This window comes from Sardina pilchardus, chromosome 18 (genome assembly GCF_963854185.1).
Source record: "Sardina pilchardus chromosome 18, fSarPil1.1, whole genome shotgun sequence".
NCBI classification, from domain to species: domain Eukaryota; kingdom Metazoa; phylum Chordata; class Actinopteri; order Clupeiformes; family Clupeidae; genus Sardina; species Sardina pilchardus.
Window position 1 is genome coordinate 18,465,533 of NC_085011.1, and position 23,992 is coordinate 18,489,524.

The 23,992-nt window shown below is 41.9% G+C and overlaps 2 protein-coding genes across 2 annotated transcripts; one reads left to right on the top strand and one right to left on the bottom strand.

Annotated features, from left to right (window-relative positions):
* Positions 1-737: 737 nt before the first annotated feature.
* Positions 738-10,761, top strand: degs1 (delta(4)-desaturase, sphingolipid 1). The gene is made up of 3 exons (XM_062518881.1): positions 738-981; positions 6,887-7,629; positions 7,982-10,761. The coding sequence occupies exons 1-3, from the start codon at positions 900-902 to the stop codon at positions 8,126-8,128; spliced, it is 972 nt and encodes a 323-aa protein (XP_062374865.1). The 5' UTR covers positions 738-899; the 3' UTR covers positions 8,129-10,761.
* A 293-nt stretch (positions 10,762-11,054) lies between these two features.
* Positions 11,055-23,488, bottom strand: nvl (nuclear VCP like). Its single transcript, XM_062518882.1, has 23 exons — positions 23,093-23,488; positions 22,883-22,953; positions 22,744-22,796; positions 22,558-22,648; positions 22,365-22,425; positions 21,959-22,231; positions 21,656-21,788; positions 21,469-21,545; positions 20,780-20,914; positions 20,231-20,332; positions 19,940-20,057; positions 19,674-19,818; positions 18,995-19,364; positions 18,603-18,821; positions 16,688-16,792; positions 16,249-16,311; positions 15,674-15,793; positions 14,159-14,258; positions 13,765-13,871; positions 13,415-13,491; positions 13,138-13,226; positions 12,467-12,564; positions 11,055-11,293 (listed from the first exon to the last, which is right to left on the bottom strand). Exons 1-23 carry the CDS (start codon positions 23,129-23,131, stop codon positions 11,249-11,251), a joined length of 2,691 nt encoding a protein of 896 aa, XP_062374866.1. The 5' UTR covers positions 23,132-23,488; the 3' UTR covers positions 11,055-11,248.
* Between the last annotated feature and the right edge of the window lie 504 nt (positions 23,489-23,992).

Below are 23,992 nucleotides of genomic sequence, written 5' to 3' on the forward strand. Positions count from 1 at the left end.
TGCAATAAATTGCTTTCAGTAGCCTAGGCCTACAATCCTACGGTGGTTGTAGGAAAATAGAAACATTTCCCTTGAAATTGGAAGCCTATAAGCAACCTGGATAACTGGAGTATCATTGACTTTAAAGAGTCAAAGATTTGTAAACAAAATCAGATCAAATCCCATTGACTACCAATCAACTAATTGTCTTTAGAGAGTAAAGGTGATCCTGAAATGTTTGGTTAGGCTACATGCCATTGAGCTGAATTGTTCATTGGTGGACTGCAAGTGAGGTCCGACATCGTGATATTTTGTTCATTGATAAATGAATTACAAAACATTAGGCTATGTCAACTGTCCTGTAAAGATATAATAGCAACTCTGTTCCTGTACGCTATGCCGACACGTTGCTGTTGATATTGAGCAACAGTGTAACTCCTAGAGAACTGTAATGATCAATAAATAGGCCTATGATCATTAAATAAGAACACTTGCCACTGGTTGTGTGATTGCCTAAGGTTGCTCAAAAAGTTCCCCCTGGTACCTACTTTGTTCTCGGTATGTCTAACCTACTTCTTTTGCAGGCCCAGTTTGAAATTGCTCCTATTTGTGTGACATTTGCCATTATTCAGAGACAAATGACAGCTAACGCGAAAAAGGCCAATATCTGACACTTACAAGTTACAACAGCAGAGAAGAGGTGAAGTTGGCCCTCCCACTCTGCTGCGCTGTTCGACTCAAGGGGAAGTCTCTACTCTCCACTCAATTTTTTCAGTCCGAGTAGGCATGATTTGGGAGCGGACTGAGCGGCGTTAATACCCGGTGTCCACAGCCTACAGAGCTAGCTGCCTGGGTTGGAGGGGTTCGTCCTGAGGAATTGATTCGGTGAAAAGTAGTCTGTGGCATAAACAAGAAACGAAATGGGTAACAAGGTTGCTCGGGAAGATTACGAATGGGTGTATACGGATCAGCCCCACGCCGACCGGAGGAAAGAAATTTTAGGTGAGACAATCATTCCTGTCGATTCGTAGCAGAAGGTGTTGTTTGTTTCTCATTTACTATCTTCCACATAGTTTTGAGTCATTTAAGTCTTGCACAAAAGTAATGTATTTATGTTATCGCTTTAACACGTTATTTGTGACAAAATATAGCGTTTCTACAATCACACGTTAATAGGCTAACGTTCATCTTACCTAACGTTAGATGATGGCTAACGTTAATGTTAGCCGGGTAACTAGCAGAAGTAGGATAACTTAAACGTAGCGATATTTGCTCAAGGCACATGTTGTGTTCTGATACACATTATGTAAACATTGTGTTATTATCTAGTCAGTGTAATTTGCTACTAACATCTAGTTCATAACAATGGTTACCTCTTATTATAACCCAACGGTGTTGCAAAACCTCAACTATGTGACTAACGTTAACTAGGACTTACTTTAATAAACCAACATTTGCTGGTTACGCAACGTAAAAACGTTAACGTCGACACAGTTGTCGTTGGGTCCTTAACCAACTGTATTTGAAGTTATTGACCATGATATTAAAATAAAACGTAAAGGCTTATTCGGTACTATTTTAAGGAGCATGCAATACAGTTTGCGGTCACGAGTGAAGGGGGAAACCGTTATGTCAGCTGGGTGGGAGCTAGCTGGCTAGGAAAGCTAACGTTTCTTCCAGGCCACTCCCTGCGACCCAGCGCCCTCTCTCTAGTGCTCTGCTTGGACCACCAGTATGCAAAAAGATTGGTTGGCTAGCTTGCTAGATTTATGTAAAATGCATCTATCGATTGCTAACGTTATCCAACTAATGCGAGGTCCCTAGTGTTGAAGAGACTTTACTCTCATTGTTTGACACTAGTCTCACATTGGTTTGAATAATTAATGCATTGGATAATGAGAATACCGGTGAGAGATTAATTATTAGCCTGCCAGATTAATTACTCTGAAAAGTTAAGCTATTTCCCACCACTTGCTGTCATTCATTTGCTAGATATAACATTAGCTTAGGCCAAAGTATTGCACAACCTGTCTGCTGCCGTTACTTCCTGTTCAGTAACGGTAGGCTACCTCTAGCAATGTGTTTCTTTTAGGTCTATGGGTGGGCCAGATGAAGTTAGAAGTTGTCAAAATATCCCCTAGCTTAGTGTACTTTTCAAACGATTATTTAACTATTGCATTGTATGCTTTTATTTACTATTACTCTTTGTTTTTGAGTATGTAAAGCACATCGGATGAATTAAATGCACTATATGAATCAGCTGTTTCGTTTTATCACTAGCTTTAAATTTGTTTGTTTGGTTGAAGACTTTCCCAAACAATCATTGTCAGGAAAGCACAAAATAGTAAGACCAATTGAATCATGAAACACTTGGGAAGGACTCCGATGACGGTCACGTGATGGTGGGTCAAAAATGTGTGTTTCGTGTCCTTAGGACCCAGCTCCAAGCCTTTTGTTCCATTGTAACAAGGACAGCCTTGTGTACAGCAAGCCTGACCTGTGTCATTTCAAACTTAATTCAAGATCGCTTCTAACAACTGAACCTCCTATGAACAAAAAGACACTAGTCATTTACATGGACTAAAATGCAAATTGCATAAATTCCTATGGATCTCAGTCTGTTGTGAAGAGGGCAGTCATTACAGTATGTTTTATCTCGAAGAAGCAATCAACCATTGTAAATTCCCCTCTGTAATGCTAACATGGCAGACCCTTAGGTTAATTGCTTGGTGGAGAGTTGTCCCATTGTGAATTGCAGATGGCTTGTCCATGCCATAAAGCAGCCATTGAGGTAGGAGACAAATCCCATCTGAATAATTCAGAAGCAAGTCCCTTGTGTGCTTACCACAACAGTCAGGGGACATGGCGAGGACTTGGTCACCGTTGTTCAAGAAGGAGGATAATAGAGCATGAACAGGATTACAGCGCCTATCATTGGGGGGAAATGTGTTTGTAGTGGTAGCTTTGGATCAGGTATTGTTTGCCTTTTTCACCAGGAAAAAGTGCATGACTCTCCATCCTTGGTTTACCTATCCTCTCTTGGAATGATTTGAGTAGCTTGTTAATGCATTGTGAAAACTTGAGTGCACACTGTCTGTACACATCAGACATCGGTGAATTGTGTTACATATAATCAATGGGGTCAGTCAGGTCCTGTTGTGGAGCCTTACTTGGATGACGTGTATGGTACACACATTCTGCCATGACTCCACTGTCTAAATGTTGAGTAAAGGACCGCTGTTTCATGACCTGCTTTGATAAGAGAGTAAGAGGGGGGGGGGGGGGGGGTGGTGGTGGTGTAATAAGCATGTAGAGCGGAGCTAGACAGTTACTTACTGTAGATAGATAGTTGGGCTAAATTTGGAGTTTGCACAGCTCAATCTGTTGAATCAGAGTGAGTGATGTGTGAAAGCACTAGTGCCTATTGCTACAGCTCAAGGCTATGGTCAAAGCCCCTGATTTCCTGTTCAGACATGGTGCATTTGCTTGTGGTTGATTGTACTGTATTTGAGTTGCCTGTATCTTTATAGCTAGGGTAGTAGACATGTGGAGGCATAGGCCTACACATCTCAACTTGAGGGGCTTAAAAAGTTGGTTACATCACAGTGCACATACACACATACACTCACACATCCTTCTGGCAGGATGTGACATGTTGGTACAGGGACAAGTCCACACACACACACATACAGAATGTCTTTGAAGCATAAGTTTTGTAACGCCTAACAACAGGTCGGTGACACACCAGTCAATGGCCTGTTATTCAGTCAACAAGTTGAACTAAAGTAATCAAAATCACTTTTTTTAACACGATAGCAGATGCATATAGTTGTTTTTATGGCATAATAAAAATGTTCTTATAACAAGTCTCAGCTGTAATGGAGTTTACTGAGGTTGTGCTCTTGTATTGTTCTCCCTGAGCTGATAACACTGGCACTTTGGCTGATTGCCGCCGGTCCACCCATTGTGTGGTCACTGTAAAAACACAGTCATGATAACCTGGTGTTTTCTTTCCCGTGTTTTCTTTCTCGTGTGCTCTTTCAGCCTCTCACAAAAGTTACCTTATTTATAAAGCACAAAACTTTGATTTGTCTTTAGGTTGGACATGTTGATGTATTTTCAGAAAACGGGCTTAGCTTAATGGTTGATTGCTTTGTTAGTTGTTGTGTGAGTTTCTCGTAGGTTAATAGGGATATTTTAATTCCTATCTCACCTCATTAGCTGAAAGGTTTTGTGTGACCAGCAGTGGACTGAAGGTGCATATTCACATTGTGGGCTTATCTGTAGGGCTGCTAGCGTAAGCACACACAGTGGTCAACATGACCTTGCTAACCGTCAAATTTCATATAGGAAAGCATTATTTTGTTAGATGTGGAAAAAAATGCAATTCATATTTTGGCAAGCATGAATTAGAATCTAGCTAAACTTCTCAATAAGTCTTGATGAACCCATCGCTTCTTTTGTAGATCTGAGTGAGTACATTATTTTAATTTAATTTATTCACTGTTGTCCAAAGTGACTTACATATGTCAACTATATTACAAAGGATTACATTGTCCCCAGAGCAACAAGCGCCTTGCTCAAGGGCGCAACGGTTGAAGCCAGGAATTGAACCCACAACTTTCAGGCTGCTGCGCGCTAGCCCGTCTCCTTAACCACTACACTACCAGCAGGTAGTGTACCACCCAGGTTCACTCCTCCTTAACGAAGTGGTTTTCAGGATGAATTTGTAAGGTCGCTACAACCAAAGATGATAGTAGTAGCCTAATTACAACTTCAATAAAGTTATAATCATCATATATAGTTGTACTGTCTACATTTAAGAAGTTGGCAATATCACCTCGTTGTCATCTCTTATCAGTAGGATTTTTATATTGCTGATGCACCCACTGATTATCATAACGAAGTAATTTTAATAACATAACAGTGGCACATGGAGTTTTTCCAGCTTTTCCATCTGTCTTGAACACCTTACTACACATCTTTCCCTTCCCTTATTGATGCCCTATTATTGACATATGAGCTATAGGCTTACACGTGAAGTCTTGTGATTTAGTGGAGGCGTTGTTCTTACATCTTTACAGGAGAGGGTGTGGCACATTGTTGGGACCTGATTAAGTTACCTTCAGATGTGGCCCTTGTTGAATTGTCACACGTTGGTGTTGAATGCACACATTCTGTCTCCACCTTGGTCACATTCCAGTAGTTGTGTGATGCCATCTATGAGGAGATAATCATAGACTTGTGTCACGGCCCATAACCAGTTTCATACCAGTAAAATGCTAAATGGGGGAAGACATTACATCGTTTTCTTAAGGATTATTAATTTGGTCGGTACCCTTCATTAAACCCTTAAGAAGTCAGAATCGCATAAACCCAAAGACTGCCAGTTGTTCCACTCCATTATCTGAATCCGTCAAATACACAGTGTGATAAGATAAGCTTCTGTAATGATGCCATTGTTTGCTCAGGTTAATCATTTGAATAGTGGCTTCTGGGATATTTTTACCTGTCATTTTGTGATGGACGATTTGCATTAGGGCTATGAATGACGCTCGTAAAAAGCATACGTTTATTGCAGTGCCTGATGCTGCTGAGCAGGAACTGCAGAGCTTGGTACTTGGGATAGCATTCACTTGTTGGGATAGCATTCACAATCAGGCTGTTTTAGACCCATCTGATCATCAGTGAATGGAATGAAGATCCCCACACAGATAGTATTGTAGCCAAAATTTCCAACTCCCACTTTGGCATTCTGTGAAATGACTGAATGAGGCAACTTGTGTAGCTCGTGTAGCAACCGAGGAGGTAGAAGGATTATATTGCGCTTAGATGTGAAGTTTTAAGACGGGTGTGCAAAAAGTTGTTAGTATGAGCATGGAGAGCTTGGCACTCCAGAAAGACTGCAAGACAAAGTCTTAGTAAAAAGGGGTTTTTTTGTAAGAGACAGAAGGAGCACGAGCAGACGTGTCCACCCTCTAGCTTTTCTAAATGCTAAATGCTCAATGCTTGAATAGCAGCAAAGCTTAACTTATTGTGTCCACATACAAATGTAATCTGACCAGGAGGTTACCAGCAGGTTTACCAGCTTGTGGGTAGGAAGTGAAGCCTTTGTTGGAAGTGTTTTGTAGTTGCCACATTTCAGCATTCAGTGGCCAGTGGCCACTGCGCTTGTCCTGTCCCTGGTGAGATCACAGAGAGTAAATAGGACTCCACCTCGGACGTTGCCCAAGCAGTCCTGCCGTGCCCGGACATCTTTCACTGAAGCCAGGAGTCATAGTGATACGAATGAATGAGTGAGTCACACTCCTCGGCTTCCCTGAAACGGACAGGAACGGAACCCTCCCTTTCCAAAGAGCTGGAGGTAAACACTGTAAGAATATGTGGGCGCTGCGTCATGCTGTCTACTCTGCTGTGCCGTGTGGTGCAGTCTGACTCAGTCAGAGAGCTTTGCCATGCCAGCTAATGCCTTCAGGGTTGGAGCACAGCTGCGATGGAAGGCAGGCCTTAAGGTTGCAGAGATGACATGAAAGGGCTGGACTAACCAGTTGAATGTCTTCATGTGACAATTACAAGAATGAAATTGAGCTGAGTTGCAGGCCACAAGGGATTGAAAGCTAGTCTATAAATCTAGACTCTTATCCTATTGCGTGGAGAGGAAATTTGAAAGACAACTGTTTATCCCACCCCTCCGGTTGAGCCCTGCCTACGGTGAGTTTCCAGACCCTACATCTTGATGTGGGTCTGGCTGGTCAGGCTAGTTGAAAGCAGTTTTGCAATTCTGGCTGAAGTCATGCTGAGTTGCTGTACATGAAGAAAGTGCACCCAGCAAGTACAACTAATTTCTCATCCCTGTTACTGCATTGTAATTTCATTTTATAACTTTTTTGAAATTCTTCTCCAACAGCAAAGTACCCAGAGATCAAATCTCTGATGGGTCCTGACCCCCGTCTGAAATGGATCGTCTGCATGATGGTGGGCATCCAGTTTCTGGCCTTCTACCTCGTGAAGGACCTGGACTGGAAGTGGGTGATGTTCTGGACATATGCGTTCGGCAGCTGTATCAACCACTCCATGACGCTGGCCATCCACGAGATCTCCCACAACACGGCCTTCGGCAACAACCGGGCCAAGCTCAACCGCTGGTTCGCCATGTTCGCCAACCTGCCCATCGGCCTGCCCTACTCGGCCTCTTTCAAGCGCTACCACCTGGACCACCACCGCTACCTAGGAGGCGACGGGGTCGACGTGGACATCCCGACAGAATTCGAGGGCTGGTTCTTCAACACGCGTTTCCGCAAGTTCATCTGGATCATCCTGCAGCCGCTCTTCTACGCCATCCGCCCGCTCTGCATCAACCCTAAGCCCATCACGCATCTGGAGCTGGCCAACACGGCCATCCAGCTCGCCTTTAACATCGCCCTCTACTGGCTGTGGGGGGCCAAGCCGGTGGTCTACATGCTGGCGGGGTCCATGTTGGGCATGGGCCTGCACCCTATCTCAGGTCACTTTATCGCCGAACATTACATGTTCCTCAAGGGCCACGAGACATACTCCTACTATGGCTCACTCAACCTTCTCACCTTCAACGTTGGCTACCACAACGAACACCACGACTTCCCCAGTGTCCCAGGCCGCAGGTTGCCTATGGTAGGTTGGTTGGGTGGTCCTGGGTTTATTATTTGGGCGTCAAATGGAATTCTAGATACTTTAAGTTGGGATAGGTATACATATTTGGTGTTTAGTGTACCGTGATCAGTTGTGATTTGGCATAATAAAAGCAACACACAGCACATTGCCTCAGGCTTGAAGTGACTTGCTATGATTGTCATTACCGTTCCTGTGGCAGGCAGAGCCAGGTGATAAAAACAAACAAGGCAACACCCATACTCACAAACATGTTGCTGTACTGTACTGCAAATCAGTTAATGAAGCCAAGCCAAATGATACGAAGTGAATAGAATTGTATCAAATTAACATGCATGTGTTTGTTCCTTCTCAGGTGAAGAAAATTGCAGCCGAGTACTATGATGACCTTCCTCAGTACACGTCGTGGGTGAAGGTGCTGTATGACTTCATAATGGATGACAAGCTCAGTCCATACTCACGCGTGAAGAGAAAGCTTAAGGGAGATATTAAACAGGAATGATTTTATTTTTTAAACTACATCATTGTCTGTGTATGCATCTCCCTTCTGCCTCTTCCTTTCCCTGCCTTTTACATATTTACACTCTTTCAGTCAAGCCCCACCCTTGGGTATCATGTCAACACCAGCGTAACTTCTGAATTCATAGTTAAGAGTGTACACTTTGTATAGTCCCCGCAAACCTACAAATTACTACTGTCTATACACTGGCAAAAATATCTTTCTATTGCACATCAATGCTCTCTTGAGCTGTTGTGTTGTGAAAATTATTCCGCTAATAGTTCAAGTGTAGGATTTTGTTTAACTCTCTTGCTTTGGAAGAGAGTATACTGTATGTCTTAAGATATTTTGTGGAAAACAGGCCAAAAATAAGTAACAGAATAGAAATTATTTATAACCCATGTGTTATTAAAACCTTTGTATATTTTTTTCTGAGCTCCAATCAGATTTTGACCAACAGAAAATGATCTTGTAATTTTTATCCATTTGTGTTATTACAGTCTGTTGTACAGTTCTAAAAATGAAACTGTAGCTGGCAGAGCAGTTGCTTGAGTAGGTTACACTCCTGACCTCTGCAAACACACAAAGAAAGAAAGACTGTTTTGGTAGTGTGTGTATGTATAGTCAGCGGGCGGCCTTGCAATCTGAAACGCGTTGCATTGCATATCTCTCCTCTTATTGGTTGCTTGTTGCACATGCTGTCTTTACAAGAGTTGGTTTACGAGGTCACTCGTGTTTGATGTACCTTGTAGCTTACCTGTAGTGCCTGTAGGACTCTTTTGTTGCTTCCTCCACCCTCTCAATGGATGCTGTGTAAGAGAAAACTGACGGAAATGGGTGGAATTGTGGATAAGATCCATCCCGGATCCTTCCCAGATTACGCTGCTGCGTGTGATCAGATTGCATATTGGGAGTCTGAGTGTTTTACCACACCAGTAAAATCAACACAATGGGAGCGGTACCCAAAACTACCAATACAATGTGGTAGTTCAGTTGGTATTTACTAATATACAGCATGCTGTATACTATACCTACTGAGTACTTAAAGGTGGTTTAAAGATGTGGCAGATATTTCCTATGCTGTGTGTGGCTTGCGGTTGTGTGCCTGTCTGTTTGTGATGAGAGATTTGAAGATAGCTGAAAGCAAATCGTCCATATTTTTTTTTTAATATACTTTAAAGATGCATGTAGGTTAGGACCATATGTGGCCTTGTGGAATGTTGTGCAGACAGTGTTGACTGATCACCAACATATTTTGAGATCACATCTTGTATGAATTTGTCATTTCACTGGAAATGCGACAATGCTTTAAATAAAAAAAAATCTTGATGTATTTCACATATAGGTTAGCCGTGTGTGCGTACATGCGCGCGTATGCGTGGAGCAACTAACATCCCTCCCGCAGCTCTGAGGTCAAGAGAACCAAAACACCTCGTCACGTCTGTGAAAGAATGTTGTTTGTGCGTCACTCTAGTTGCTCTCCCTTCTCCTCCTGTAATTTAGCGTATGCAGGCTCCCCTCTCGATCTCAAAGACTGATTAACTTTTTGTTCAGCCTTTCAAACTGTGTCCTTAACATTAGCAAGGCAGCCAGTGGCTCTCCTGGCTCCCCTCTTATTGCCCGCCCCTCAGGCCTCTTAAGACATCCGTCTGCTCTCACTCTCCTCACTGTTCACCTAAAACATTAAAAACTATAACCTTTGCTTTAATGAATCGACACTTTGGATCACGGATCCTGGTGTAAAATTGCTTCGGTTGCATTTATTGTAATACAGACAAGGCCGGCCCTGTGTGTTGCACAACCAAATCTTGGGCCTAGAAGAATCTCTTTTGATTCAGTTTTCTTTTTTCTTTTTGTCTGAATGAGTGTAATAAGGATCCAGTGTTCAAGATTCAAGGTTTTGTTTTTAGTATTTATTTTATTTAAGGAATTCTTGCTTAAATACAGCACATGGGCACAGCAGGCCCTTTTTTGCTTTTGAAATGTGTCCTGCAGGTCACCCTGTTGTCCATGCCCTCCCCCTTCCATACCCCTTGTGAGATGCAGTCAGAGGAGTGTCCTTTGTCAGTATTATAACAGCCTGGGAAGGTGTATCCCCTCCTCTTCCTCCTATCCCTCCTAAGCTGGAAGCACATACAGTGTAGCCCCCCCTCTGACATCTTGTGATCTGACCTCAGTCAATCAATGTCAAAGTTCAAAGGTCAAAACAAGTCGGCTGTTCTGACATGCACCCCATGGATGGTCACTGAGTCAGGTGAGAGCAGATAGTGATGATAAGAAGTGCTTCCCAGAAGAACAGTGATAAAAAAAAAAGTGTTTCCGAAGAAGTGATAATATTTATTGCTTGAAAGAGTTAAGAGCAGCTGTAACACTTCATGACTGGGAAGTCTTTGAATCTATTGAGTTTGAAGCTTTGACACATGGCTCACCTGTACTGGATTCAAATGCCTGAGTCAGTCTGGGCTGATATGCCGTTTTCAGTGAAATTCACCTGATCCTGTGGCCAACCCAAATGATGATAGCCCGAATGTTAGCTGCACTTGTGTGTGGAGACTTTTTTTGGGGGTTCCATGTTTTATGTAACAAATGTTCTGCTCTGTTGCACCCTCATGATTTTATTAAAGAATTGAAATATATTTTGTATTTTTGTTTTACTTAACTTAATGGTTGAAGATGCTGATGATGCATAACTTGCCGCATTTGACCTGAAAGTAAAGCAGTAACTTCAAGTTACTGCTTAACTTTATGGTCTAACGTGGCAGCTGCCACGTTTCAGCAGTATGCAATGGAACATGTACACCTGTGTAAATTTAAATGTATAGGTGGTTAGATCTTTATCTTTATTCGTTTATGTGCATTTAAAACAAATGTTATGAGTTGTTAATATACAACCCTACTGTCAATAGTGAAAAGAATACAGCCCTTGTAGACAGAGGGAAGTTTATTAAAAATGACCTAAAAAAATTGTACTAACACATTTTAGATCAACAATGTTTCCACTTCCTACAAACAAATCGTCTCAAAGAAACAGCTTGGCAGGATTGATATGCTGTTTTTCTGAAGGTTTCCTGAAGTGAATCACGTCCTCAAGCACAACTGGCAAGGACATGTAGTGACAGCTCCTCATCTGCTCAGAGATTCTTTCAATTTTTCATACATGACCTGATCCTGTGAAGAACACACAAACATCTTGATGTCTAAATACTTCAGACAGATTAGGTCATCTGCCTAGACATTTCTGGCACGAGCAGAGCTGGTGATCTCTTTGATAAAAGATACGGGAATTCATGGCATGAGTGTGCTGCAGGCCTTGCAGGCTCGCTTGGCCTCTGGGGTTGACAAACTCAGGAAGATGTAAACACTAATCTAATAAAATCCTGAACAAGCCTGTATGCTGTGCAAACATTCGCTCCAGTGAGACTCAAAAACACACAGACGCACACAATGGTTTCGATTCAGAAGCTAAACAGACAACCAAGCCTCTGTGCCAAGACGGCCTTCGGAATGACCCAATGGGTCTGAAGCTGCAGTTATGAGACAGTTACACCCCCCCCCCCCCCAAAAATCACCACCAACAAAAAAAACACAGGACGCGTGGGAAACCAGATGAGGTCCCCGAAGCCAGTTCGCCTGTAACTCAAACCGATGCTGGCTAAGACAGGAATGACAGGTTTGCCTGGGAGCTGATCTGCATCGCGGTTACTAAACAGAGTGTGTCTGTGTGTGTGTGCCTTGTGTTGGAGTGTGCTTGCGTGGCAAAGGAGCAGAAAGGGACCAGCAACAGTGGCTCTGGGACTGAGGTTTAGCACCTTCATGGCCTCAAGCACCCAAGTGTCACACGTGTGACCTGTTTGGGGACAGTAATGTGAAGCGTGTTGCACAGAGGAGATATGCAAGACTCTCAGATTAAGTCTGATGCACTACATACCTGCAGGAATGCCAGATTACAGGCATATCTACAACATGTCTCTAATGCCATACAGTCATACCAACAAAGTATCGCGTCTCAATACCTGGCATTCATGTATCTCATCAACACGGACCTGCCATGGAACAGGACGTGCTTCTGGTACTGAGACACTATGATCTGCATTTGGAGAGTGCCAGGTTCAGGAGATTTTCATTCCAATCAAAGTATCAGCACCCGTTTAAGTATGGGTCATTAAGTAACAAAAAAATCCTTCATGACAGCTCAGTTATGTTAGATGTGTGTAAAACCGCTCCTGTCTACTTAAGCATTTTTTCCCATAATTTATTTCAACCAAGCTTACCCACGTTGGTTTTAGCAGGCGTGTTTGGTCTCACAACAGCCTCACTGTTTATAGGAAAAATGATCCTCACCTTCTTTGACACAGATGGGCGCACTTTCTTAAAGGCATCCTCAAAGTTCTGCTGACTGACAAGGATGTCTTCAACCGGACCAGAGGTAAAGGTGTGGCCTATCAATAAAGCAAGAGAAAGAATATGAACAGTGTCTAAAAAAAAACACTATACTGCATGCAAATAAAGACAGATGCAACATGTATGCAAATAAACAATAACAGCTAAACAGTGTGATACACACACATGGATCTCATCAGGCAAAACTATGGTCTAGTACAGTGGTTCTCAAACTGTGGTAGCCGGACTCTCTGTTGTGGTACTCTGGGAGTCCCCAAGATGTTTTATTTCATGAAGACAAAATAAAGTGATATAGAAATATATATAATGAAAAATCATTCAATTTAAACTAGTTTTTTTTTAGCTTTTTTGAAAAAACAAAACAAAACAATGCAAAAAAGTTTGTACAATGTAAAATATATTTAAATTGGCCTATGCTACTGTATTTTAATGCTGGTCATAATGGTGGTACTTCGAAAGTGAATTGTTCTCTGAGGTGGTACTCATTGTGAAAAGTTTGAGAACCACTGGTCTAGTACTTTTGAGATGAAACTGGAAACTAAAATGGTTGCCTTGTGTGTGGTGTTTAGACCTGGCCAGGGGGGTTGGGGCCTTAGGAGCGAGGACTGTACCTGCAAGGGTGGAGGCCGGGCGGGAATACAGGTGAGCTCTCAGTGCGTTCACTGAAGCCTCTCTCACCAGAGCGGACAGATCGGCACCCCTGCACAACACAGGCATGTCAAATACAACTTCCCTCCTCATATTCTCACATTTAGTGAAGGCAGATCCTATTCTTCAGGATCCCTCTCAACACAATGGTGAAGCTGAAGTTTAAAAGCAATTAAGAATTATTTGAGTTCATTTTATGTGATTGGCCTGGCTTCAGGAATAATGACGACTGAAGCTTACGTGAAGCAGTCACAACGTTCGTCCTGCGCAATCTTTTCAAGATCCACATCTGCCTCCAGATGAGGTTTGGTACCACTCTGAAAAATAAAATACCACAATCAAGAGTTTTAGCGTAATTTTTTAAGGCCAATCAGTCAGTTGCTTTCAACTGGAAAATTCAATGTGCACGGACAATTCAACTGATCAATTCCAGACTTTCCAAATCGACCTCTAGTAACACATTATTGTGTTATGTGGAAAAGCACAGAAGCCCTACAGTAGAGAGAAGGGAGGGCAATTATAAAAATACTCAAGAGGGACTGATTGAGCCTGACAGGAGGTTACAGATCTGTTGTTCTAAGGGCCGTTACCTTGGTGATGGTGAGCAGGATGGCGTATCGGTCCTTAGGGGGTGGCAGGCCCACGTACAAGGTCTTATCCAGGCGGCCTGGCCTTAGCACAGCCGGATCAATTATATCTGCAGGGAGATCACACTACATGTGTAAGATCACACTACCAGTAGAGCTTAACCTGATCTATGGTTGGATGCTTTTTTAATGTTTGTAAAAAAAAAACATCAGTGGAAAACAGTGTGAAAAGTCTATATATAAATATCTATATATAAAAAAATTAAAAATCTAATAATAATAATAATAATAATAATAATAATAAATATATATATTAGCTGTGCTCCTCACAATGGATTAATGATATAGGATGTATCTCGATCAAAAGCACTTTCTGATGTAACAAAGTTTTGCGCACCTGGCCTATTGGTTGCAGCCATGATGAACACCTGCCGGCGAGTTTCCAGACCGTCCATCTCAGTGAGAAGCTGGTTGACCACACGCGCACTGGATCCAGACTACACACACATCATCAGAGCTATTATCAAATGACCACCACAGTCGTCATGATCATAATCAGTCATCTACAGTAATCTCCTGTGCACAAGCCGCATTGTGTATAAGCCAAGTTCAAAGAAACAAAACCATATTAATACCATATTACAGTTTTTTACAATCACTGCTACTACTTTCAGAACCTTGATGTCATTTTTCACAACTCTAGACACAAAACTCACAACCAATGATCAAAATACACATTTTTCAAAACTCTAACCCTTTTCTCAATTGCTTGGATACAATACACATACAACATAGATCATTTTGTTCATTCAACAAAAATCACCTGTTCAAGATGATACAACTTAACATCAAAGTACTACTATTTCAAAAAGCAATTCACACATTACATTTCAAATGAGTGTCTATTCATTTCCTTACAATGATCTAACTATCAATTGATACAACTCAACCATGAATGATAAGTAACTGTTGCATTACTCTTAATGCATAGTTGTATGGAAACAGACACACAATCTTCCATGTTTACTGCAAATTATGAAAGTTTCAAGATACTGTAACAAGATTCACGGTCACCAATTAGCGGGGAGCATGAACCAATTAGACTACAATATCCATGGATGTAGCCTAATATTTTACAATGCTTCATCAGGCTGTCTTGTTTTCTATTTCATAGCTAATTATTTTGACTTTAATTCAAATAAATATAAATGTTGTGATTGTACTGTAGTGTTTTGCATCAATATATTACAAACTTTGTTCAATGATTCCACTATGTCGGTAGTATTCTCTCTACTACTGCAGTACTTTTACAGAGATGTATTTACTGTACTGTACATGTAGTACCATAATGAAACCTGTATCACCTATTTTGTTCTACAATATTTAATGATTGTACGAACAATGGCACAATGAAACGGTTGCTTGTGTGCGGGTGATCTATAGTTGTGTGCGGGTGATCTATAGTTATGTTTCAGTGGTATTTCACAGTAAATTTGTTTTTTGAACCAATGATTGTGCAATTGCGAGATTTCTTTGAATATGTGAGTGCACAATCCAATGTTTTCAACATTAGACAGCCTGTGTTACAAGTGATAACCGTTTTGAGTTTTGTGTCTAGAGTTTTGAAAAAAGACATCAAGGTTCTGAAAATAGTAGCAATGTAAAAAAAAAACTGTAACTGTCCCAGTGTATTAACCTCATAGCTGAAGAAATTTTGCAAAATCAATGTATAAGCCGTGGCTTATAGTTGGGAAATTACGGTACATCTAAATCAAGTAAAACCTCTTAAGATTCACTGAAAGATTAGTTCCCCAACTTGTAGTTTTTAAGAAGGAAGTTGGTGATGTTTGAAAGTGCGGGGGGGGGGGGGGGGGGGGGGTAGGAGGGGTTAGGGGATACTCCTGAGCATCACCTCGTGTCCAGACCGGCGTGGACAAAGCGCATCTATCTCATCAAAGAAGATCACACAGGGGGCCGAGTTACGCCCCCTCTGAAACACCTGTCGCACGGCCCGCTCACTTTCTCCAACATACTGTGACAGAGAAACAGAGAGAGAGGGAGAGAGAGGGAAAGAGGATAAGAGAGAGAGAGAGAGAGAGAGAGAGGGAAGTTACACCAAAACACACCTGCTGGTCTTCACACCTCGAGGTGTTGGTGGCATCATCCTCATCTTTCTAGCAACTGAGCTCGAATACACTGACTAAATAATGAGCATCGCCACGGCTCCAAGGTCCCTGAAAGGTCCCATCCGGAGATCAGCTTCTCCAACTCTTATTGTTTAACTCTCTGATCCAGTTGCCTCTAGCACAGCATATCATTAACAATGACGAGGAATGCAAGGACTATCCGTCTTATTGTTTACCTAGTCTTCCTCTACAGTACTTTAGCCAAAGCAATGAGACAACTACTCTGTTATGCACTGAATGTGTTTATACCATAGATGCAGTTTGAATGACAAATGTCATGTGAGACTAAGTTTTGACTCACCATATTCAGCAGCTCAGGACCTTTGACTGAGATGAAATTGAGGCCAGACTCATTGGCAACTGCCTGTTGCAAGGAAACATGTAATTGTGGTTATTAACCAAGTCTCAAGGACAGCATACACAAGGTTAGAATTCTGTAGACATGTGTATCAGCTTAGTCAATAGTCCGCCACTTCAGTGATGTCCTCTAACATGTTGTTAACCTTGAATACCAAGTTATTGCTATTTACAGCCCAATCCAAACGTCATCGGAAGGAAGAAAAGCACATTGCCAATCACAAAGTTAAGTTCTGATGGATGTCATTGGGTACTGCTAAATTACAACGAAATGAATAAATAAATGTAGTTTTTGACATTTTTCACAAAATGTTTCATGTAGTACACAGCGATAAAAACAAAAAACAAAACAGGTCTGGTAATAGTAATAGAAGAAACTTTACTTTGGCCAAAAGGGTCTTCCCACATCCTGGAGGCCCAGCCAACAACACCCCTGCTGGGGCACTAAGACCCAGTGCTTTGAACTGTTCTGGGTTGCGGACAGGAGCCTATGGACACACACACACAGACACACACACAGACACACACACAGACACGCACACACACACATAACAAAGTTACTTACACAATTGCCCTGGCTTCAACCCTGCTTGGACAATGCCAACATTCATGCTGAAGTCCACAGAGTGAGGACCAGTAGGGCAGCCCATCAGAAACTGAGCCTGCATGTGATGACTTGGATGGGGCTGGTTTTAGGTCTCCAGCCAATCATATTTCCGTTAACCAATTGCATGCATCCCAGCATCACTGACATGTACAGGATAGAAATACCACACATCAGGTTACAACACTTTCACTGAGTTGAACAGCATTTCATTTAGTTACATCAACAACATTAACTAGGTTAAACTTAGCTGAATTTAACTCAAAACACCAAAACAGGGGGGTATTTCAGAAAAGCAGAATTAAGACATCCAAGATAAGTGATAAAGCTAGGCTTGACATAGCTCTGTCTGGTCATCCCTGCTCAACTCGTCTCACTAACGCCAATCCAGGATGAATAGGAGTGACTAGTAATTCAGGGTCCGTGTTCTTGTTTCTCCTCCAAAGAACTTATGGTTGAAATAAAAAAGACGCGGAAAATAGCATCATTCACACAAAGTGAACAACCGCTTTTGATATAGGCAAACAACAATGTAAAGTTTTCCTTATTTGAATGAGGAATCATGGCTATTTCTGTAACATAGTGGGATTAGGTGTGGCAGACCAACTGAATGCAAATTTACGTATGCACCCACACGTGTGAGTGCGTCCTTGTCTCGGGACGCAACGTCATTAAGGAAGCGCTTGCCACTGCAAAGATGCACATAGTATGACTATATATACCTTTATTTCGTCTTTAAAATCGAATGGACGTCTGATTTGAATGACAGCTAGCTGAACCAATCAGACAATTATAATAGAATAGAATAGAATAGAGTAGAATAGAATTACGGATTGTTCCGGTCCTTTTCCGATTATGATTGGCTGAATCGCGTTTGATGCCGTTGTAAAATCCAACACAAGCATACACCTTGACTGCATTTCATTCTATAGTAATGCGCTACCACAACTTGCACAGAATTTGGAGCATAGATATACAGTGTGGAGCACATGTATTTGATACCATGCTAAAACAGGAATATAAAATCATCATTTGACAATTGATCAAAAAATTAGTAAAAATCAAACCGCCAAGGACACCAATTTTCTTTGTGATTGAAGAATGTATCGTAAATAAATAAATGTTTTCCTTAAATGCTAAGGGAAGGAAGTATTTGACCCCCTATGTAACCATATGGGAATTTAACACATAGGGTTAACATAGGGGCAGGCAGATTTTTATTTTTAAAGGCCAGCTATTTCATGGATCCAGGATATTATGCATCCTGATAAAGTTCCCTTGGCCTTTGGATTTAAAATAGCCCATCATCACATACCCTTCACCATAGCTAGAGATTGGCATGGTGCTTTTTCCAGTAGGCCTATTAGCCTGTTTGATTGGCATTGAGCTGAATGAGCATCAAACAGGCTAATAGGCCTACTGGAAAAAGCACCATGCCTTCCCCTAGCATTAGCATTAGCATAGCATTTAGGTAGAACATTTATTTATTTACGATACATTCTTTAATCACAAAGTAAATTGGTGTACTTAGCAGTTTTATTTTTACTCATGTTTTGAATTAAGACATTAAAGGTGCACTATGTAACTATGTTGGTTATGGTTTCTCACTAGTGTTTTTTCCTATATGTTTCCATACACATGTACACATTACAAGAAGGGGGACTTAAGCAAGGGGGACTTAAGAGTTTACACACCAGTATGGCCATAGTCAGCTCCTCACGGATGTCCTGCAGAGCACCCACATCTTCCCACGTAACATCAGGCACGGTGGCGAAGCCCTCCCGCTTGGCAGAGGGCTGGATGCTGGCTAGGGATGCCTGGAAGTCCGACATCAGAATGCAGAGACCCTCCAGCTGCTCCTCTGACAGGGACTCAGTCCTCTTCAGCAGCCAAAGAAGCTGTTGCAACTCCCCCTAGTGGCCAACAGTGGAACAGCAGCAGCGCAGAAAACGCCTATTATCTGATCGCTTCAACATACACCAGTCAATTACAAACAAACACGTATGCATATATGCCCATGAAATGCATTGATATGTGCATTGGTAGGGACTATGCAGGCAAATAACAACTGTGATTACTCCCCAACCTGCTCCTGCATAGCAATGGTCACTGGCTGCTGAGTCTCCATGGGTTGGCACTGTTCTGTCTGGTCCAGATCCTCAGCAGTGCTGGTGGTTGGATCATCCTGCGCCTGGGGCTGTGGGTCTCCAGTCTGCTCCTGGGCATCGGGTGGTTGTGAGGCGGGCATGTCAGCAGGGATGGCACTGCATCCCTCATCCGCCAGGGCGACGTCATTCTCGTGGAGCTCCAGAAGGACGCGATTGACGGCGCTCATGGCGGCCTCCCGGCACAGAGCCATCAGGTCAGCACCCACATACCCGGGCGTCAGACGCGCCAGCTTCTGGTAGTCAAAGTCCTCTGGCAGCTTCAGCTTGCGGCACAAGGTCTTCAGAATCCTTAAAGAAGGGAGATGCTTTGTCATGCTTTGTCACATGTTAAGAGAGAAAACCTTTAAAAATAACACGTCTTACGGGCAAGATCTGGACTCCAATTTGACCCCTAAATATCCCTGATTTGGTCCAGGATCAAATATTTGTCCAAAGAACAAGCAAGAACAGAGCCACTGATGTGTGCATGACTTGCAGGCAAAGGTTGAAATATCTGAAGTAGTCAGCTACAACTATGCACATAGGGTGCAGCAGCCGTGATCAAGTAGAAATGACTGCATTATGACTGATAATTCTTCATCTCTAGTAGATACTCACCTGAGACGAGCACTTTCGTCGGGGATGCCAAGACAGATCTCTCGGTCAAACCGGCCTGCCCGGCGGAGGGCTGGGTCCAGAGAGTCTGGGCGATTTGTTGCCCCGATCACCAGAACCTGGGCGGGAATGGTCAGAGAGTTCAAGTCTGGAGGAGAAAGAGGAGAGAGGGAACACACACACAAGTCTGTTGAGTGACACTTTCAAGTACTCTCAAATCTCAGCTCGGTCTTTACACAGGTTATCATTCACACACCCACTTCACTCACCATCCATGCAGGTCAACAGTTGCGCAACGATCCTCCTCTCCATGTCTTTGGAGGCCACCTCTCTCTTGGGTGTGATGGCATCAATTTCATCAATGAATAAGATGCAAGGGGCACTTTTCTACAAAACCCAAAACACAATTTTAGTCCCAAGTGGTAGACGTTAGAATGTTTGGGCTATTTGTATACATTTTTAGATGAGATGAGATTAGATTTGATTCAATTTTATTGTCATTGTGCCGAGTACAAATACAAAGTCAAGTAACCTTAGAGGGGATTGATAACATCTCTTACCACAGCCAGCTCAAACAGCTCCCTCAACTTTTGTTCCGACTCCCCTGAAACGCCAGACACCAGCTCAGGGGCAGACACCTTCAGCATCGGGAGCTCCATCTCCTGAATGAAGAATGTAAAAAATCATCAATGTGTGTGCATTTACAATTAGTTTGCGTTTACAACTACAAGTAAACCTACAAAGCCTTATATTTAAACACCTCTGCCTGATTCGATTTCCTCATCTATAACATGTCACATACTACTGCTCTTAGTAACTTGCTTCATCTTTAATGTTGATAACAATCAGTCAACACCTGACAGGTTGTTCATTACCTCCGCCAAGGAGGTTATGTTTTCATCGGGGTTTGTTTGTTTGTTTGCAAGATAACTCAAAAAGTTATGGACGGATTTCGATGGACTTGTCAGGGAAGGTCTGATCCGTATCACCGTCTGGATCCAGGGGACGGTTATGTTTTTGCTTGGCGGAGGTTTGCGCTCTCTGAGTGCTTATATAGTTTTGTTAGGTTGTGTGTGGAAACCATATCTTGGAGATGGCCACATCCTTACCCCAGCTACAGCTTGTGCCAGCAGGGTTTTTCCACAGCCTGGAGGCCCATGGAGAAGGAAGCCTCGTGGGGGAACCACGCCCAGCTGCTGGTACACTTCTGGGTGTCGCATGTGGACAAGTAGCTTACAGACTTCCTGAGACGGGGAATGAGCACAAGCCAAAAAACATCAGTGCAGTGTTCATCTTTCTGATTAGAAAGAATAAGAATGAACACATTCAGATATGTGCACATACCACATATCTTCTGCATGCTATATCACTGCTAAACAGCCTTTAAGTAACTACTCATAAAACGTAGTACCAAAATATCACACAAAACGTAAACAGATTACATGGCACTAGCTTCATATCATTGGGCAACTCCACTCCACAACCTGAAGCATACAATACCGTGGTACAATAATAATCAATTTTTTTAAATTCAACAATAGAACAGAAATGTAGGAAATATTTTTTACTCCAAATATTGTTTTACTGAAACCAATCTTTGATTGTTGTTTAAGGTGTTTTGACACATCTGATTACATTACAAAAGGCCAGACAAAAATGGAAAGTAATGGAAGGAAAGAGCTACGAGAGAAAAAAAATCATCAAGGCTACAGACACATAATACAGTCAAATACGGATGTTCAAATGAAAGAAAATCAACTGAGAAGAACAAAAGCAGAAGAATATTAGAGGTGACTACCGTCAGTGTTTCCTCGTTTCCACCAACATCCTCAAATTTCACTGTGGAGTGCTGCAATTCTGGTGCTTTGGTCTTTGCTGAAAATGTGGAAATGTAGACATGTGGGGAAACAAATATTCACTTTAACAATAAACAAAACAGCTGTTGTTGGTCTGTAGAGAGAAGACACATTTGCTGGGGGAACTACCTTGTTTTGCCAGAATTTGGGCCTCAATATCTGCGTCATTTTCTTGAGATTCATCTTGCTTTCTTCTTTTTGACTTCTTTACTCTGACCTTTTTCTTCTTCTCCGTCTCCAGCATAGAAACATCGGTTTGTTTCTGTAGGAATCAAACAACAGAAGAGGGAGATGCCAATTTCACTGACTAATGTAACTACAGTGATATGCACATGGTGCACTGTTGATTTATAAATTACACGTGTTTTTAATGATATTTTAGATCTAATCGAGTAAAACGAAATTAGGATACGTAATCGTGAAGATACATACATTTGTGGATGGGCTACTAGGTCCATCATCACACAAGTCAATCAAGATATTTTCTGGTTCCACCCGCCGCCTCTTGTCAATGAACCAGCCTCCACCCGACACCACTGTTCCCGGAGTTAGAGGGGTAGACGTGCCACTGGCGCCCCCTGTGGGCCGGTCTTTTCCTGGAGCTGGTGCTGGACTGTGTGCCTGTCCTCTGGTAGGTGTTCCATTCTCATCAGGGTTCCCTTTTCGGTACAGTGACATCAAGGAGTTGTTCATGGTATTTGTGTGCTGTAGGATTCAGGATATAATGATTCAAAATCATTCAGGTTTTAAGTTTTCAAAGTTTTAATCTGTGCTTTCAATAACCAGTTAATAACTCATGGCTTAGGTTCAGTTCCTAAAAAACAGCACATTAATGTACCTGATGCTCCTGTATGTCATCTTCACTGTCAGTAGTGTCATCTGTTGCGCTGCTGCCATCTCTGTGGAAAAGACAAAATGAGCAAGTAATGAGGTGAAAGTAACAAGAGGTCTCCCCTGAAAAGGCATAGTGCAAAATAGAGATGACATGCAGTATCTGGGCTAAAGAATCTGAGCTGAATAAATATCTTTACCCATCGTCCTCCTGACCATGTCTAGCCCGTTTTGCCAAATGTTTGTCTTCCAATGCTGTGATGTCAGAATCTTTGCTTATCACATCGTATACTGTAACATAATTAACACAATGAATTAGTTAGCCAAGCATATATTTTAACCATACCAAAGGCAAATCTTAATTATTTTTATGTTAGTAAGCTCACCCTTCTCCACTTGTATTCTAAAGGCTGTTCTGTTTCTCCGCCCATAGTCGAATCTTTAGGAAAACAAAGACGAAAAAAATTGACTAGCATACATCATTGGAATCCATAATTTCAAAGACAACGTTTAATATTCACTCACCTATACTGTTTCTGAAGATCAGTAGATAATGTGGAAAGGTCCACGTATTCACTGTTCTTAGACTTTAGGTACTGAAGAGAAAACACAGAAGCCTCAAACAGCGTATGTAAACAATGTCAAACTGCTTTCACTCAGCTTGGATCCTGGACGTTGTGTGTCTAAATGACTATTAGATTTTCTGAAATCATCAACAACATTGGAATAACTTACCTGCTCAATTCTCTGTTTCAGTTTATAGTCAATGCCCATTTTGATGCTTTTTATCGCCCTTTAATGGCTCATGCCGTTTATACTCCAGAACGAATAACACGTAAGTTATATCTGAACACCAGTTGATTAGCCATGGGTCATCACTAAAACTATTGTATCAGTGTTCACTCGTTAGCTGGCTAAACAGTTCACGTAAATGCTGGCTTCATTTTCAAAATAGGCTACACTTGCGTTTACATATAGAGAGATGAAGTAGGCCTAAATAGTTTGTTGAGAAATACCTTATTGTCATGAAGTGGTTAAATAAGGCAATTCATTCATGATAGGCTAGAGATAAATATTCTTGTAAAATTAATTTCACACAACTACACTCACGTTGACATCCCTACACATCAGTACCACGTGAATGATGGACCCTGAAAAGAAGGGCTGTTCAATGAACTGCCTGATAGAATATGCGCGGTGGAAAATAGAAAATAGAAAATGTTGCCATTATTATTAACCATCAGCCTGTAGTGCAAAATAAAAAATAAACAATCAATCAAACAAACAAACAAACAAACAAACAGATCTAGACTACCAAGAAAACGAAACAATAGAGCGTTCAACAGGCTATCTTAATGCAATACACTCGCCAAACCACACGCCAACCATGGCGCTTCACACAAATATTGGCTGGCATTCCAGCCTTTCTTTTCTGATTCCAGCAGGAGTTGAGTGAAGAGATAGGCTAGAAATCTGGCTAGTCAGGCTAGTGAAGAGATATTTAAGAAGGGAAAAAATAGTGATTACTAAAAAGAACAAATATGTGTGGCTCAAGTATTGTCACCTCATCACTAATATTTTGTAGAGCCTCCCTTTGCCAATAAAATGGTCTTCTCTTAACATCCTTTTTTTTTT

Coding starts and splice junctions, on each gene's coding strand:
- degs1 (XM_062518881.1), top strand. CDS start 900: ATGGGTAACAAGGTTGCTCGGGAAGATTACGAATGGGTGTATACGGAT. Junction 982..6,886: donor CCGGAGGAAAGAAATTTTAG/GTGAGACAATCA, acceptor CTTCTCCAACAG/CAAAGTACCCAGAGATCAAA. Junction 7,630..7,981: donor CAGGCCGCAGGTTGCCTATG/GTAGGTTGGTTG, acceptor GTTCCTTCTCAG/GTGAAGAAAATTGCAGCCGA.
- nvl (XM_062518882.1), bottom strand. CDS start 23,131: ATGGGCATTGACTATAAACTGAAACAGAGAATTGAGCAG. Junction 20,058..20,230: donor AGCTGTTTGAGCTGGCTGTG/GTAAGAGATGTT, acceptor TGGGTTTTGTAG/AAAAGTGCCCCTTGCATCTT. Junction 15,794..16,248: donor GTCCTGAGCTGCTGAATATG/GTGAGTCAAAAC, acceptor TCTCTGTCACAG/TATGTTGGAGAAAGTGAGCG.